The sequence below is a fragment of the Ciconia boyciana genome, chromosome 7 (genome assembly GCF_034638445.1).
Source record: "Ciconia boyciana chromosome 7, ASM3463844v1, whole genome shotgun sequence".
Taxonomy (NCBI): Eukaryota; Metazoa; Chordata; class Aves; order Ciconiiformes; family Ciconiidae; genus Ciconia; species Ciconia boyciana.
The window spans coordinates 22,077,072-22,094,175 of record NC_132940.1 but is presented as its reverse complement, the minus strand read 5'-3'; the positions used below and the strand labels follow the sequence as shown (position 1 = coordinate 22,094,175).

The 17,104-nt window shown below is 39.1% G+C and overlaps 1 protein-coding gene and 1 long non-coding RNA gene across 6 annotated transcripts in view; one reads left to right on the top strand and one right to left on the bottom strand.

The window, feature by feature from the left end:
• The window catches only part of SLC35A3 (solute carrier family 35 member A3), a 27,404-nt gene extending 14,215 nt beyond the window's left edge, over positions 1–13,189 (bottom strand). For 2 of the 5 annotated variants that reach the window (XR_012043408.1, XR_012043409.1), the window contains exons 1-3: positions 12,942–13,075; positions 1,103–1,307; positions 46–200 (exon numbers count right to left, since the gene is read on the bottom strand). Coding sequence is in view for 3 of the 5 variants with exons in the window: in XM_072867620.1 (XP_072723721.1) it covers positions 46–200; positions 1,103–1,289 (342 nt within the window). In the remaining 2 variants the exon portion in view is untranslated. Of the gene's footprint in view, positions 1–45; positions 201–1,102; positions 1,308–3,754; positions 3,875–9,348; positions 9,367–12,941 lie in introns of those variants that run through there. The other 3 variants (XM_072867620.1, XM_072867621.1, XM_072867622.1) reach the window with 3 other exon arrangements.
• On the top strand, positions 13,042–17,104 carry LOC140654384 (uncharacterized). Its single transcript, XR_012043410.1, has 3 exons — positions 13,042–13,204; positions 16,541–16,666; positions 16,895–17,104. It is a non-coding gene; the product is annotated as an uncharacterized lncRNA (long non-coding RNA).

Genomic DNA, 17,104 nt, shown 5'->3' with positions numbered 1-17,104 from the left:
CATGGGGTTTCTAGAACCTTACAGAGAAATCCAAATGTACAATACCTGGTATGTGGCTGCATCTAGGTTTGACAATGCTACATACAGCAAGTTATTCTGAAGAGTATAAATTCCTGAAGGAATAGCAAGTTTAAGAGTTTCCATGGGTTTATTAAGGATTTCATCATGTAGCACTCTGTTCAGAGTCCGTAAATTGCACTCTACCCAAAGAAACAATAAAAGAAATAGACATTCACTAAAAGGAGGGGGGGGGGGGGGGAGAAGAGAGAGAGTGAGCAATGTTTTATTCTTAAAGATTGTTGCCCCCTTTTTATAGCTATCACTTCTATCAAGACCTCAAATTACTATCTATGTTTGTTTGACTTCCATGAGCCTCATATATTTAAGAGGAAAAGTCTGCCAAGTGTCTCTGTAGCCTGGAATATCAGAACTAGAACAATTATTCAAAATACTTTAAGTAAAACTTATTGAAACCATATCGATATTTGAAGATGATACATTAAAGAGTTTCATGTAAAAAGTACACATTTAGAAGCCTACAGAGTCATTAATATTTACACATATAAAATGATATTTTTAAGCTGTTGAAGATCAAACATATATGTCAAGGAACTGGATAAATTCAGTATAAAATGTAGAAAATAAGAACTAGAGTAAATCTGAATATACTTTTTTGAGCTTAAAATTGTGCTTCTTCCTGTAGTAATGAAATTGCTTCCTCCCTTCTGCATCTGCTGTTTATTATAGCTTCTAAATTATCATTCATGCTCTGGATACACTTAAAGCTTTTCATTTTTTCCTACTTCTACATATGAATTTCTTCATACAGCAGAGCAAACACAGCCTTCAAGCTGTTAGCAGAAAATTTATTCTTGCACTCCTCAGTATCCACATTCTTTAAGGAGAACCCTCTTCAGCAAATATACAGTATCTTGTATTGTGTTGAGGAGTGAAGTATGATTAGTGTCTTTCCAAGACTATTTCTCACATGAGAAGGGAAATGCTTTGTTGTACACCTGTACTCACATGGCTGCTTTGCAGTTGCCACTACAATACAGCATATTGATTAGGAAAATTACTTGGTGCAAAATTTGACACATACTGCTGTCTTTGTAGACCAACAGAACACAGGCGAAAATCTTCAGAAGTTCAGCAATAACTACTGCAGTAGAGGATAAGTAACGAGGTCCTTCTTCTTTCAGTGTCCGAGAATAACGCATGGTCAAGACTAAACTTGTGGTCTGAAAAACCAGGATGCCCAAGGAAAGGTATTTTAAATTGGTAGACATCTCTTGACGTTCTTCTTCCTGAAACAGAAAAAAAACCCAAACCCAGGCTTAAAAGGTAATATTGCAAAAAGATGTTTCCCTTGGGAATCAGCATATTAAAAAAAGGTATCCAGGAAGGTCAGGCAAAGGAAAACAACAAACCTAATCTGATATTTAAAAAGAAAAAGGAGATTAACACTTTAAAAATGTTTTTCAAATACACAATTACAAATGCAGAAGCATATCAGTATATTAGAAGTGATAACTAATAGAGAAATGAAATATTTCTTATCTGTAATAATAATAAAGTAAATTAAGGACTATTAGCTGATAATTAGCTTTCCAATAACTGGTTTCACAAAAGAAATCTCCCAAGTTAAATCAATCATGGATTTCTTTATGTAGGTGAAGGCTCAGGATGCATTTTCAAAGTGAAAAAGCCCCACACTGTGGCACTGCAGAATGCCCAGTACCCCTGCTGCAATAAGCTGTTCCCAGAATGAAGAGATCTTCTCATTCTTCCACCTCTCCAAAGTTTTTCAGGTTGCAGTCTCTGCCTTGCCAGGTGACACAGTGCCAGCACAAGATCGGGTGAGGGTTGGGCTGCTTTAAATGAAAATGAGAGGTATGCCTGACGCTGAAGGAAAAGGAGAGTTGTGGGAAAGCAGGGTTGGATAGGAAGACCTGGGATGGAGGAGCTGCAGGGGAGACAGCACTAAACCTGTCCTGCTGATTATCCTGCTCAGAAAAAATTAGTTGAATATAGATGACTAGGTGACTGCACCTACTTTCTCATACTGCACTGACTACCACAAACCTTACATTAGTAAAGCTCTATCATCCTCATCTCTACCATGAAATTTCACCATGCTGACGTGGTTTTCTTTGCCCTTTGTCACCAAGTAAAGCATTAACTTAGTGCAGGAGACTAATAGAGAAAGCGATTCTCATTTTGCAAGCACAATATATTTCAAGGAAATTAAGAAATGCATCACTGCTATACAGAGTATTATATAATTTTCTGCTATTCTTCATATTAAGTAAGACGAATTTCCATGTGCACAGAAATTAATGCTATTAAAAAAAATTTACTACTGCCTTCACTGCCCACATATTCAAAAACAGAGCAGTGTTTTACAATGCCAAAGTAAAATCAAATCAGTAATTAAAAGTTAACAAATTATGTTTTCAAGCAAAAGAAAAACAGTAACAAGTCAAGACAATGAATGCGGTTTTCACTTTTAGAAGTCTAGAGATGGCATAAGCAGTACTTGTTGGATGCACATAGCAGAGCTGTCCCTATGCACTTATTACACCTACAGGCACATAAGTTTTGACTCATTAACTATCTAGTTTTGTACACACTGCTGAAGGATGTGCTGGTACCTCTAAATATTTGTAGCTGAAACTGAAGCAGTTTCTTGCTGACTGTATTTCTCTAGCTCAAGATGCATTTCATAACAATTTTCATTGCTATTTTTTCAGAGATCTGGAGAGCTGTGCTATTCAAATATTTCTGACTTGCCTTTGTCTTCTCTCTAAGCATTAACAGATTTTCTCCAGTCAAGTATACAAAGTCAAATGAATACCTGGCATGGATACTTAAGAGACATTGCAGTAACCTGCAAACAAATAAGAATTGCCAACAGCCACAGAGATATGAAGGACATACTTGTATCCTACACAATACAATTGTTTACCTCAAGAATCATATGGCTGTAAAAGTATTTGTAAAGCATATTGGCAAAGGAGGAAGAAAAAGATGCCAGGATGCAGAAACTGAGGAAGAAATACACAAAGATTCCTTTAAGGAATCTTAATAGAAGATACTTTTGTATGATGAACTATGATCTCATTTAACTTGCTGAAGAAACAAATACTAAAGATGCAACTGCACTGGACAATATAAATCAGACAGAAATGTAAAAGCACAAAGGAGAAGAAAGCTGCAGACAACATTCAAGACTTGCTAACTTTGTCCGCAGGTGCTGGTGGAATAACCCTTTATATGAGGATGTTAACTGGGGAATTATGCATCCCCAACAACAAAATGGAGAAGATCAATTAGTCAAAAAGGAACATCTTTGAAGAACGGATTTGCTGTAGCTGAGAACAAGGAGAAGAAACAGAAGAACAGTTCCCATGAAGGGATGAAGAGGGGACATGCAAAGTCAGAGATCATACTCTCTGGAGAAATACCAGCAGCATAGAGAAGATAGAGTGAGAAAAAGGGAAAGCAAGGGAAAAAAAAAATCCACTGAGAAAAAAAATAATACAGAACTGAACTTCCTGAAAAGGTCTGCCAATGCTACTGGAGAAAACTGACATTGCAGAACGCACGTTTATATGAGCCAACTTGCACAAACAATTTCTTCCACCTTTTCCGTCTACCTCATTTTTTAGTATTGAGACCTGACAATCCGGAAACACAACGAGCAATATATAGTTAAGATGAACAACACTAGATTTCATGAAAGCACACTTACAAATAAATAAGTTTTTAAACTTTTTGGTTTTCAGTTTTCAAAATGCTTCTGAACAAAATACAGATAATGGGAACACACATCTCTCCTGAACTCGGACCCAAATTTCTGCATTCTGTGAGCCTGTGAAGTGACAAAAGGTTTTACAAATGTTCAAAATTCTCAAAGATCAATTCCTTAACCTCCAAAAATAGGTCACAATACCAGAAAATAATGGTCACATGAATTTCTTGCTGAAATACAACCATCTATTTACTAAGCAGCTTAAAATATAATTTTAAAAGCCAATCACTAATACCTTGTTTATGAGCAAGTACCAAAGCATTCAGCATGAAAACATACCAACAAGCACAACAGTTCAATAAGACCATCAGCAAAGCCATAAGGAATACATACCACAATATTATCTTGAACTACAGTCTGGTCTTCATTAGTAGTCATTATAAAAAAAGGGAACTTTCCCCAGACAATGTGTCCCAAAAAGGTGTCAGTAGCAGGAAACATTTATTTACCATAATTCACGAAAGCAGTTTCAGAGTTTCCAAAATTCACACAAAATGGACTTTAAGAGTCCAGTGTGATAGCTGAGGTAAGGATATTTGTTAAAAGTTGTCCTGTCAGTGGTCACCAAGACAGGCTTGTACAGAACAAGTGTGTGAAGTTTCATACTGTACTTACAAATAGTTGGTTCACAGAGCAGGAACTAGAGTCCTGAAAATTATGGTATGCCAGTAAAGTAACCACGCTCTACTAAGCACACAATGTCTTATCAGCAATCCTGGTCCCTCTTCTTTTCTTTTAAGATTACCTGCATATCAATTTGTAGAACTTGGTGCAAACTGTGGACTGGATCCAGAAAAGGACCCAAGTACTGAACTTCAAACAGTTGAACTGTCTTCAACTGCAGTTTCACAGCATGTTTAGATTTACAGATTACTACCAGAGGTGTAATCGCTCTCTTCTAGCCATGGGTTCCTGCTACCCTCACTGCAACAGACTTGGCAGTCATATACTAAATGAACCATTGTCATCAGTAACAGCCCACGCTTTGTCTTAAACCAATAATGAAATGAAAGTTGCCAAGGCATTTCATGCACAGAGTTACAACCAGGCTTAGATTTCTTACTAGGCTTTGGACAGACTACTCAGTACTCTGCAGGATGCATCTGTTCCAAAAATCAGATTTAGGTTTGCTAATTCAAAGACTGGAAGTTGAGTGGTCACATTAACTCAGTGACTTTTGAACTGTATCTTACAGTGAGAGGTGCTAAGTACCGGCAGCTCATTGACTGTAATGTAGCCTGTCACATCTGTTAACTCAGTGACTAGGCTCATTATGCTTTTCTTTTATCAGTCTAGAGAAAAAAAGAAAAAAAAAAAGTAAACCTCTTCCACATAGTTTCAGTTTACCATGTAGACACACCTTACAGCCAGCAATACAGAAGGCAAGCGAAGAGGTTAAAGGTAGGTCTATATGGGAAGTCAACATGCAGTAAGCCAAGACAGCATTTACAGCCATGTAACATTCGACTTCAGTACACACAGGTGGATAAAATGCAGATGGATACTACGTGAAGAGTTGTTCTCCTTAAAAGTATAAAGGAAGAGGACACTGGAAAGGTTTTACAGACTCAGAAAACAAAACGAGACAATCTGTATGGGAAGTAATACCTTCAGCTCAAAGTATCATACTGTGCAAAGTCTGAAAAATACCTGTTCAAAGGAAGCAGATTTTTTTTTTAAGTGGAAAATCACATATTTCCATTTCATAATATTCATTCAGACAAAATGAATAAATTTCTGACTTGCAGATTTTCATCTCCCTTAGTAATTTCTCCACCACAGGCTAAAATTTCATATTTTACATTTTATTTTTATATCGTACTTACACTTTATTTAATATTTTATATATTTTATATATTTATTTTAATATTTTATTTTCCTCTATCCATTCTTAACAAAACTCACTAATATTAATCAGGATTTACTACATAAGCAACAAGAAGATTATTACAGGACTTTTCTTAACCTTAAGATTTTGTCTTTTAAAGATCTGAGGGTATAAACTTTTGAGCTTCTCAGCTGCTAAATATCTACAACAACAGAATGTTGTGCAAAATGAAGGATTAGTTTATTAATTTATGCTATTCTTGAGTTTGTAGGTGGTCTCAATCTGACAGAATTACTTTAGTTTGAATTATCTAAAACACTAAAAAAAAAAGAGAACTCTAGAAGGAAATGTGACTAATTTATTTTAAATACTCTTTACTTAAACTCAGAGACTAGAGACTGTCTTGAGACATTTTCTAAAGATGGTTGGAGTTATACTGCATATTGTGGAGATCCTTCTAGCAAGCATGGCCTAACACCATCTGCAAGAACAAAAAAGCAGAGGCAACTCCACAGGTCCAGGCACTCCCAAAATTTCACACCATGCTGATACAAATATATTAAAGTGAGCACAGAACTGTTAAGACTCAACTTTGTCTAACATCAAGTATCTAGCTGATTAGCATGTTTTAGACTCATTGAAATTTTAAGGTTGGGGTGCCTTACATTTTCACATATTATTTTATAAATAAAAAAGATGATAGTTCATGCAGAAATGATCCAAATTTCGTTTATTTGACTGTGCATTTCTCCTGCATCAATTATATTGAAGGTTCTTTCAGTATTGCAAACTATCCAGTAGTCTGCATTATATTTCATTAATTCAGTCTGAATTACTAAGAAAGCTTTTCTTACAGCCACTGCAGCTGGCTCACTTATTATATTCATTAAATTTAATTTTCCTTAAATTCTGAAACTTCAAGAGAATATCAGAGAAAACTTGGAAAAAAGAAATCGGCATCCAAAAAAAACCCAAGCACCCAACACTATCTCAAGAAGTAGCTAACACAACAAAAAAAAGCAATTAACAATGAATTCCAGTAAGTCACATAATGAAAAAGCAGGTTAAATTCGCAGATTAAAACAACAACATGCTCTCTGTCAAATGACTGAGCAATCCACAGTAAAAGTCATGCATGCAATTACTACCAGGTAACAGATGTGACAGGCTACATTACAGTCAATGAGTTGCAGGTACTTTGCACCTCTCACGGTAAGATACAATTTAAAAAGTCACTTAAAATAGTTTTGGGGTACCTATGGTCATAATGTCTATAAATCTAATCTAAAGGTCCATTTACCACTTGCCATGGACACATCTTTAGAACAAGTCCATACAGATAAAATTAGAGGAATTCATGACAGAGGGAAGGTAAAATGTACTGCTGGTTTAGGCTCCTATCCTCCAATTTACACCTCACTGGCAGAGCCTAGGATTCTACACAGGCACAAAAGCAAAGGCCTTCCTAGGTGATGGCCTAGGGATGCACCGTATCGAAAACAGACACGTACAGAGTAACAGAAAATGGTGAAATGAGGCCTTTCCAAGAGGCTACAGAGCTAATGTTTGTATTAATTTCTACCCATTTACCAAAAGATTTGGCATGAAAATAACTCATACTGGCAACTATTTCTTTACTCCTCCCTACTCTGTCACAACAACAGTTAAATTAAAGAAAAATAAAATTATTAACTACTATTATGCTTCCAGTCTTCACAGTGATGGCATTACGTGAATTACATTCCTTCCAGCCTGGCTGTGAAATGTTTTCACTGCTGACAGTCTTTTAGAGTAAAAAGACAAGTTACAGGAGTTATTGATAGCTCTTATTCCATTTTGTGATTAACGAGTTTAAGCCCGCTTAACCAAACAAAAGGCACTTGCACATTAGTTAAAATACAAAGCCAAACAGAAGCAGAAAACCAGCCTCTTAAAACTGCAAAAGGCAAAGTTTAAGTTTTGTGTGCCAGTACACCAAGTTCTATGTCTGGGATCTGCCAGAAAATAAACACTGATTGAGTCTGCCTTACAGAAGGAAAAACAGAGTGGAAAGGAAAGTACACTATTTCATTTCAGTGGAACAGGTATGGACACACTTCCTGGGCATTTGCTTTTAAATCAAGATAGCAGATTAAAGAAACAGGATTGTGTTCTCATATTTGTCAAATGAAATATGAACCCAGTGCTGACGCTACACCTATACAAATATAATAAGCTGGCAATGAAGAGGAAAAGCACAATTGGAAGGTGGAGCAAAAGCTAGCTCAGAACCTGAAGAACCTATTTTTACAAGACTTCCTTCTATGCTTTCCCATGTGCATTGCCCTCTTCTTCCCTGGGTTGGATAACACACAAGTAACATGATACTTTCTATAACAAAACTACAACCCTCAGAGGAAAGTTCTATTCCATAAATCTTCTTTCTATTGGACCCAATATAGCCTTCTTTTTACCAAAAGTAGTATCTAATACAACAAATAGTTTATATATAGAAGAAACGGATAGAAAGAACCTCATGAAGTTCAACAAGGCCAAGTGCAAGCTCCTGGACATGGGCCGGGGCAATCCCCAATATCAATACAGACTGGGGGATGAATGGATTGACAGCAGCCCTGCAGAGAAGGACTTGGTGGTACTGGTGGATGAAAAATTGGACAAGAGCCTGCAATGCGTGCTTGCAGCCCAGAAAGCCAACCATATCCTGGGCTGCATCAAAAGAAACATGGCCAGCAGGTCGAGGGAGGTGATTCTCTCCCTCTACTCTGCTCTCATGAGACCCCACCTCGAATACCACATGCAGATCTGGGGTCCCCAGCACAAGACAGACATGGCCCTGTTAAAGCAGGTCCCGAGGAGGGCCACAAAAACACTCCGAGGGATGGAACACCTCTCCTATGAAGAAAGACTGAAAGAGTTGGGGTTGTTCAGACTGGAGAAGAGAAGGCTCTGGGGAGACCTTATTGTGGCCTTTCAATATATAAAGGGGGCTTTTAAGAAAGACAGAGAGAGACTTCTACCAGGGCCTGTAGTGTCAGGACAAGGGGCAACGGTTTTAAACTTAAAGAGGGTAGATTTCTATTGGATGCGAGGAAGAAATTTTTTATGATGAGGGTAGCGAGACACTGGAACAGGTTGCCCAGAGAAGCTGTGGAAGCTCCACCATTGTAAGTGCTCAAAGTCAGGTTGGACAGGCCTTTGCACAACCTGGTCTAGTGAAAGATGCCCCTGCCCATGGCATAGGGGTTGGAACTAGATGACCTTTAAAGGTCCCTTCCAACCCAAACCATTCTATGATTCTTTGATAAATATCCCAAATGGTACTCAGGGTGCATAGACCTTTCCAAATCTACTAAGTGCTGCTGAACTGGGTTATGAACGAGATTTTACATACATATAATTTTAACTGCAAAATTTGGACTGCTATCATTCAACAATGCAGTTCTTTCTCCCCCCAATATGTATTCATTCATGTCTGTGTAATTTTTTTTTATAGCCCATAATGTTATAAACATTTCTAATAATCTTAAACCTTGTATTTCTCACTTTAAAATGTCACTATTAATGTATTCCATCTTCCTTATACTCGATACAGGTTTCTTCTTTGTTCCCTCCCATAAGCTATCTATACTTGTCAGCTGTTCCTCCCCAAATACACAGCACTTTTCAACTAAACTACTGCAAATCACTTAATCATTTTTAAACTTACCTTGCTCTTCCTTTTCAGTTTGTTACTCATTCTTCTCACTGGATACATTATAATGTGTATTAAGTACACTATGGAAAAAATAAACTATGTTTTTCTTAGAGCTTGAATTCTTCTTCAGAAGTGTTATTAAAAGCAAATCCTCTAGCAAAGTTTTTTCCTTACTCTTCTAGCAGAAACTGAGTGACAAAGATTTTTTTTTTTACATTAAGGTTTCCTTCAGGCAGTATTTCCAACTTCTCCATTTACATTAAAAGAATTTTTAACTGGTGAAAAAAATTAAAAACATCACTGCATTCAAATAATATTTTCATGACGAGAATATCAAGCACAATACAGTAGAACACTGGTGGACCTTGCTCCTGCAATGTCATCTAGCTCCCTAGCCATAACCCTATCTTGGCCTTTTTAAAATTATGCAGATACTTTTTAGCACTGGCAACTGCACTTAACAGAGCAGTTACACATTAAATTGTAATTGCTAAAGATCAACCAGCGATTTATTTTCAACTTTGCTCCAAAAACCTAGGCTTTTGCCTAGGCTGTATTCACTGGCCTCTCACTTAACCAGGAAATTCCACCACTGCCAAGTCTAACAAAGGGAATGCATTTACATATTAACTAACGTCTAATTTCAGACAATGCTATAAATTGCTTAGGACTCAGGTAAGGTTTTCTTACATGTTGAGAGAAAACCTAGCAGAAAGGGAACTTAATACTGCTGAGTTTTTTGATGATCTCACAAAGGCTTTTTGTTCGTTTTGTTTCTTTGGGGGGGGGGGAAGAAATCACCATTCTAATCTATCTATCAGACAGGAAAAGTTGGGCATTGTGAATCTTAAATGTGAATTTTGTGGCTAAATACTCTTTAAGCCCACCCCACCCCCTTTATCCTTTACACGAAACCTAAGAGTCCAAAGATAAGATTTCTTCGACTGATGAGAATTTGGTTTGATGAATATTAAAGAAATCACATATTGAGTATAAATATTCAGCATTCAGGAAATTCAGGCCCTCATTGAGCTAAATCTAGCACCAGTATTTCTTGTAAGATGAAGACTTCAACTATGTGCACAGTAGTGCAATAGTTTTATATTGACATAACAGTCATTAAGCCAAACTCTGCCTGCCAGCATAGAAATTTGATACAACCTGCCTTAACTGCCTCTCTCTTTTTCAAACAGTACATACACTGTGTTCATTGTATAGATCACAGTATAGAAAGAACCTAGTAGTCACATTCAGATTCTGTGAGCAAGGAGGCATTCAGTTCTCAGTTTTAGTTCAAATGCCCATCGCTCCTCAAGCATACAGGAGTGCAATGCCATGAACTGAAGTACTGCCCGAATGCAACTCCTGCAGATGTATCAAGCAAATTAAAGAGCTTGATTTAAGGTGCTGAAAGACTGAACATTGAATGCAGCCAGGGTTCAGCTACAGCTTATGCTGTTTATGAATTACTAATGAAGTCTGGGTGCTGGAGGCAATGCAGCCACCCTCAGTCAAGGTGACCTAGTTTGAGTAGAGTAACACAAACTAGATACTACAGTGAAAATAAATCTGTAGACACCTACTGCAGAAAGCTAGCAATTACAAATAGACAGCTGAACGGTGTACTGAAGGGGTATGAACATAAGACAAGAAGATTCAAAAATTCAATGGGAAAATCCTGAACTCATAACCATCTTACATTATTACGCTAGATCCTAAGAGGTACAGATCTTAAGAATCTCTCCTCCCCTCTAGAGACACCCTCTATTGATGTGATCCAGCTGTGCAGCCTCCTGCATGCCAATGAAGGCATGGAGCCTGTGCAAGCAGCATGCTTATGGGTATGAACTGAAGTAACTGGTGAAGAATAAGCCCAGGTGGCAAGCAATTCAAGAATAACAAGAGAAGAACAACTATATCTAGCAAGCCTGTCCCAAAGATCAAGTATGTGTTGCCCTCACTTAACACTGCCAAACCCGAAGCTGTTCTAAGCAGACACATGTGATTTGATTTCCCTAGGTACCTGGTTCAGACGATGCCTGCCTTTTTCTTGTTATTGCAAACAGCAGCATAACTAGCATAAGGAATTAGGCTGTGTAGGCAGCCTGTAGGATTATTAAAGACATAGAGTCACTCCTAACAATACATTGCTCTAAATAAAGCACTTTTATACTTACTATCACCATAGTCTTTCCCCAAACCAGTATTTTTGCTACGCGTTCTACTTCTACAAACCAGAACATCACACATCCCAAACCAATGGATCCTTATCTCCCAGAACTGTAATTGTCAATCACAAGTTCTCACAATGCCTAACAACGTACAAGGGAATTATGAACTACAGTTTCTAAAGGAAGAGGTTATTGTAAATCAGTTTCTCCACAACTACCACTTCCCTCAAACTCACCCTGCAGCCTCTAAAGAAATTTGATGTTGCTCATTCTTTTATAAAAGAAAAGCACATGACAGAGCTAGAGTCTACTCTACCAAAATGTCTAAACAGCAACAGTTTTTGTGGAGCAGGTCCTGTGTACTAACTTAACAGAGAACAGATGCACAGGTCAGGCCCTACTCAGTCTACATACAAAGAGTTCAGATGAATCAAACGCAGTGCCTATGGAGAAAGGCAACCCCACAGATTTTGGGAGAAGCAGTCCATCACCTAACGTTCATTCTAAAACCCATTTTGTCAGTCTGCATATATGTTCTTTGAAAAGCAAGGGTTGCCTTAGATCCCAACCCTCCTGTGTAGAGGCCACCGTGACAGATAAGCTTCCCTCTGTGGTGCTCACTCTGTTTTAAAAAGGTTTGTTGCATATGTTCTTTATGTCCCAAATAAGACATCCTTCCATTGCAGAAAGCAGTCTCAGTCTTCTCCACCCAATCATTCCTTAAAAATCTTTTCTCTGGTATCCAAGTCTTTCTCACTCTGATTTAAAATATAGTTTATAGGATTCAATAAAATGAAACAACTTGGAGTACCTTTTGGTGTTTATCTTTTACCTTCCAGGCTACTCCATAATATGTATTATCTTATTACGTTCATTATCTCCACATCTTCTGGTTTTCTGACTTAATCCATAAGCTTTATACTGCTAGTGTTTCTCACTTCAAAAACCCAGTACAAAATTGTGATGCCATAAAAATACTTATAAAGTGTGCATTTCTGTTGACTTCACAGACACCACTACATCAAGCGTAGTGAGCATCAGCAGAGCACCAGCCGTACCTACACCGAGAATAAACCCAGTGAGCCACAACCTTAGCAACAATGACACAGCTGACCAGATCCGTATGCCTTCCCAACTTCACAGATAGCTGCTTCCCCACAGTAACTTCACCTTCACCACTCCCCTCCCTCTTCCCCAGACCATTCAATTTACAGACATTTCTCTCAGTATCTATCTCCCCAAATCCCACTCTGCCCCTCCCCAGCCTGCTCCCACAGACCTGCTTCCCAGCCCGTCCACCAACACCAAACGTCTCCCCCTCCCACACCAAAGGCCTCCCTCAGGTTCTCCCCTCATCCATAACCCCTGCACCGCTCCCTCCGGGGCAGCCGCAGGCGGGCGCTGCTCCTCCCGGTCCCAGCCCAGGCCTCCCACCTGCAGCTCCCGGCCGGCGGCCCAGCTCGCCCCTCGCTGCCGGCTCAGCTCCCACCAGCCACCCGGTGTTTCCGGGTGCCGCGGTCCCGTCCCGCAAAGGCTCCGGCTGCAGCCGTGGCCCCGCCCACTCCGTTCCCAGGGCCGCGCAAGCAGCGCGCCCCGTCCGTCGCGGGCCCCGGAGCCGCCGCAGCGAGCCGCCAAGCGACAGCCTGCCGGTCTGAGAGCGCCCGGGCCGGGTTCTTGTCTGCTGGAGGCGGGCAGGGGTTAGCAGGGGCTGTGGTGCGGGGGCCGCTGCATGAGGGAGAGCGACGCGGGGCAGGAAGGGCCCGCAGGGCTGTGGGGCGAGCGCCTTGCGGCTGAAGCGGCGGCCGGGGCAGAGGGGTCCCTTTTCAAACAGGGCTTCCCGTACCGCCGCCTCGGCACTGGCTGGGGCCGCCCCGGCGCCCGCTGGGGAGCGGGGCGCGCGAGCGGCGGCGCGCGGGGCCGGCGCCGCCACAGGCAGCGCCTGCCAGTGAGCGCTCTTCCGTCAGGGACGGAAGGACGGGGAGTGTTTCACCGAAAAAAGGCTTTTAATAGGGGCGTTTCTGCAGTGAGCGACACGAGTATTTCGTATGAAATCCACGATAAATTTATTAAAGAAATGCAAGGCTAGTTCGAGTTAAGATCTGGACCTCTCAAAGAGAACCTTACTGCATATTCCAAAGAAACAAATAGTCCACCAGATTTTGCAGATCATGTTTAGGCAAAACTCCTTTATGCGTCAATTACAGCTTCAGACACTGAGCCTGGTTTACTGATGGCTGGCAAAGGATAGTGTGTCCTGTACAGCATATCCAAACCGGGTGGAAGCCTGGCCCCGCTGAAGTTGGTAGCAGAACTTGAATGGAAATATATTTCGTCAATTACAATTGTAAACCATAGGAGACAAGCATACTACTAATAAATGTAATTTCAATACTAGGCACATGTTCAATAAGACATTAATTAGAAGTATGCTTGAGGAGCATGCACTTTGTTAACACCAAACGAGCGTAGCCCATGGCTAACGCTGATGCAGGAGCTGTAGAAGCAGCAGTACAATGGGCACACCACTACTAACAAGGGGCCTTTGTCACTGCACAAACAGAAGGCAGCTCTGGCAGCTCCAAAAGAGTTTGCTGCAAGATGCGGAACTGCTCCTGAACTCAAGAATGGGCCATGGTCTTTCTGTGACCACATTTACTGCACCTGCTTGCAGATGTCAGCATCATTCTTGAAATTAAACTCGCAGATATATCGAGTATCACAGGTTAGACTAAATACTTGAGAAAAGGAGGCAAGATACTATCAGTTTTATGAACTTAATTAAATTTCCATTCCTTCCCAAGGGAAAATGCATTGTTTTTCAGCAGCTTTTAGCCTATCAGCCTAATCTGGGGGGCATTGCCTCATATGCTTCTCTACAGAACTCTAGGTATTTGCAATCAGTTTGAACAGCGTTCAGCACTTCTTTGCTCTGAGCTGTTTGGCTTCTCTAATGAATAAACTTTAATTAACCCCAAAAAATTTCAGTCCCATGGAGTTTTTTTTTTTGCTTTGCAACCTCCATATTGAACATGCGTTTGATTACAATAGACTAAAACCAATACCCTGATACTATTTTAGCATCTTTTCTTCTGTCCCATGGAGGACTGCTTATCAGATGTCTATGTTAGCCCTATTTTATGTGATGATGACCACGCACGGTGCTCAGTTTGCATACAACAATTTGTTTGACCTCCTCCGCTTTGGTTAATAACCAAATCTTTTGTAAGTATTTGTTTGTCGCACCGATCACATTTCAGGTAGGTGGTCATCGCATTACCCATCGGAAATAAAAATAAATCATATAGGTAGGGTGCAATATGCTTTCTTAAAATGATGCCTAAAACACTGACAAAACTAGTGATATCTACTAATGACTAAAACCAAAGGTAAACTAATGAGCAGCATGACATACTAGCTAGACATACAACATATAAGCCAAGTAGCATCTGCCAATTTGACTTAAGGGTATTTTTTTTCTTACATCAACTAACTAATCTAATATTACTGAATATAATCCATGTGTAGGATGCCAAGCAACTCTTCAGAATTTCATATAGACCATTTTGATGTAGCAGCAGAGAGACCAAAGGCACTCAAAACACTGAGTAACAGCAGGAGTCGGGGAGTGGAGTGTTTCCCAGCAGAGCTCTAAAAAAAGAAAGCAATTTGATAAACCAAATTCAAAATAGTTCTATTTATTACTATTATAAAAGCATAGAAAGTTTCAGAGAAATCTTTTCCTATTAGCCACCTTCTATTATGTAGACACTTCCGATGTTAAAAGATCATGTGCCACATCTATAGCACACGTAAATCAACAGATGTTCAGTTTTCAAGTGATAGGCAGGATCAAAAGTATAAAGCACTTACGTGGTCCCGCTTTTCCTCATTTTTGTTGATACTATTCCCATATATTATGTTGCACGTGTATTCTCAAACATTTATTCAGATATGGGAAATCTAACAGATACCTCCCAGTATAAACAATACTTTCAGTTTTCTACAATGTGTATAGGAAGAAACCAGTAGAAACTACAAAGAGGAAAAGTGCTTACCACTTGACTGCCGCCTGAGGAAGGTGAATTCTGAAAACAAACAAATGAATAAATCTAGAACTGTTCCCACTCAGTTTTGAACACAGTTTTGCCTGTGATCAACAAAATTTTAATAGCTTAACCCCCAGCATGGTTTTAAGTTGTTCAAGAGGAAAGTAGCTTTGCAAAGATAAAGTAAATAGTTTTAGTTACACACTCTATCTTGCACCTGAAAATTTCAGCTAAAAATGATGAAAGGGCAAAATTCTATTTTTCTCTCATTGCATTATTATATTCCATACAGAGTTTTCCATCCCTATAGTTGAAAGAGGACATTAAAAATTGATGAGTACTGGGGAAAAAAAAAGTGCAAAACCAACCAAGTGACCTGCCAGTGAAAAACTCAGTCTAGCTTATTAAAAAAAAAAAAAGTAAAGGATTAACTGAGCAGAGCCTATAAAAATCTACACAAAGAACAGGAATTTAAAAATAGAGGACAGCAAATTGTAACAAGGCCACTAACTGGAATGTGAAGCAAGAGAGATTCAGATTTAAAATATAACTGACATTGAAATAGCTTTCCCAGGCTGAGGCCATATTTTCCACAGCAATTTCTTTAAATATGCTCTAATATAAGTGGAACTAATACAGAATGTTTTCTTGAGACCAAATCATCCCGAAATTGCTCTATCAACCACCCAGGTTCTTTGTTTACTAAGAAAAGAAGATGAAAATGCTGTGATGAAAGTATTCTTACCACTTTCCCAGAATAAGTGCTTCCTGAGGTAGGGAAGCCCTGTAAAATAATTATAAACCATTTATTTTTGTTGTACAACACTCCTAGTGAATTGTGTCCAAAGAGCACACAGCGGTCTTGAAAATGCCCTAGATATTAGTAGTTTTGATACTGACTTTGATTTTACCTTTTTCCTTGAACTTTTTTCCCCTATTTTAATTTAATGGTCTCAAGTAAGCACAGCTGTGTCCTCTTTATTCCAGGAATGGTTTCAGAGGATTTTCAGACCAATGTATCATTGACTGAACTACAAAGTTTGAAACTGAAACAGTTACCCTGATATTTAAATACATCATTCTTAATAGAATGATCCAAGCACGTTCCTATGCGTAAGTAACAGAGTATATCAAAACTTTGCTATGGGAGAAATGAATGCTGCTTCATCCTAAGGTTCAAGTTTGAACAAAATATTCCAATTTTTATTCGTCAGTTTTCTCAGACATTTACCATTGTAACATAATTTTAAATTTCACCCTCATTATTGTTACCTATTTTAAAAACCAATATTGATATTTCTAACTTGGTTGCGGAATACTGAAAGAAGAATATCCTTACAGGCTTTCCTTGATGACTGCCTCCTGAGGAAGATGAACCCTGAAAACAGATAGCCATTTTCAACTCTAAGCCTATTTGTACTTCAGTATATTCTTGCTATCTGGAATAAAGGACCACGGGAGAATGAACGCTATTTTGTGTCCAGTCATCCAAAAATCCCAGGGAAAAGCTTGTCTGGAATATTATTAATATTATGGATATATTAAATACAA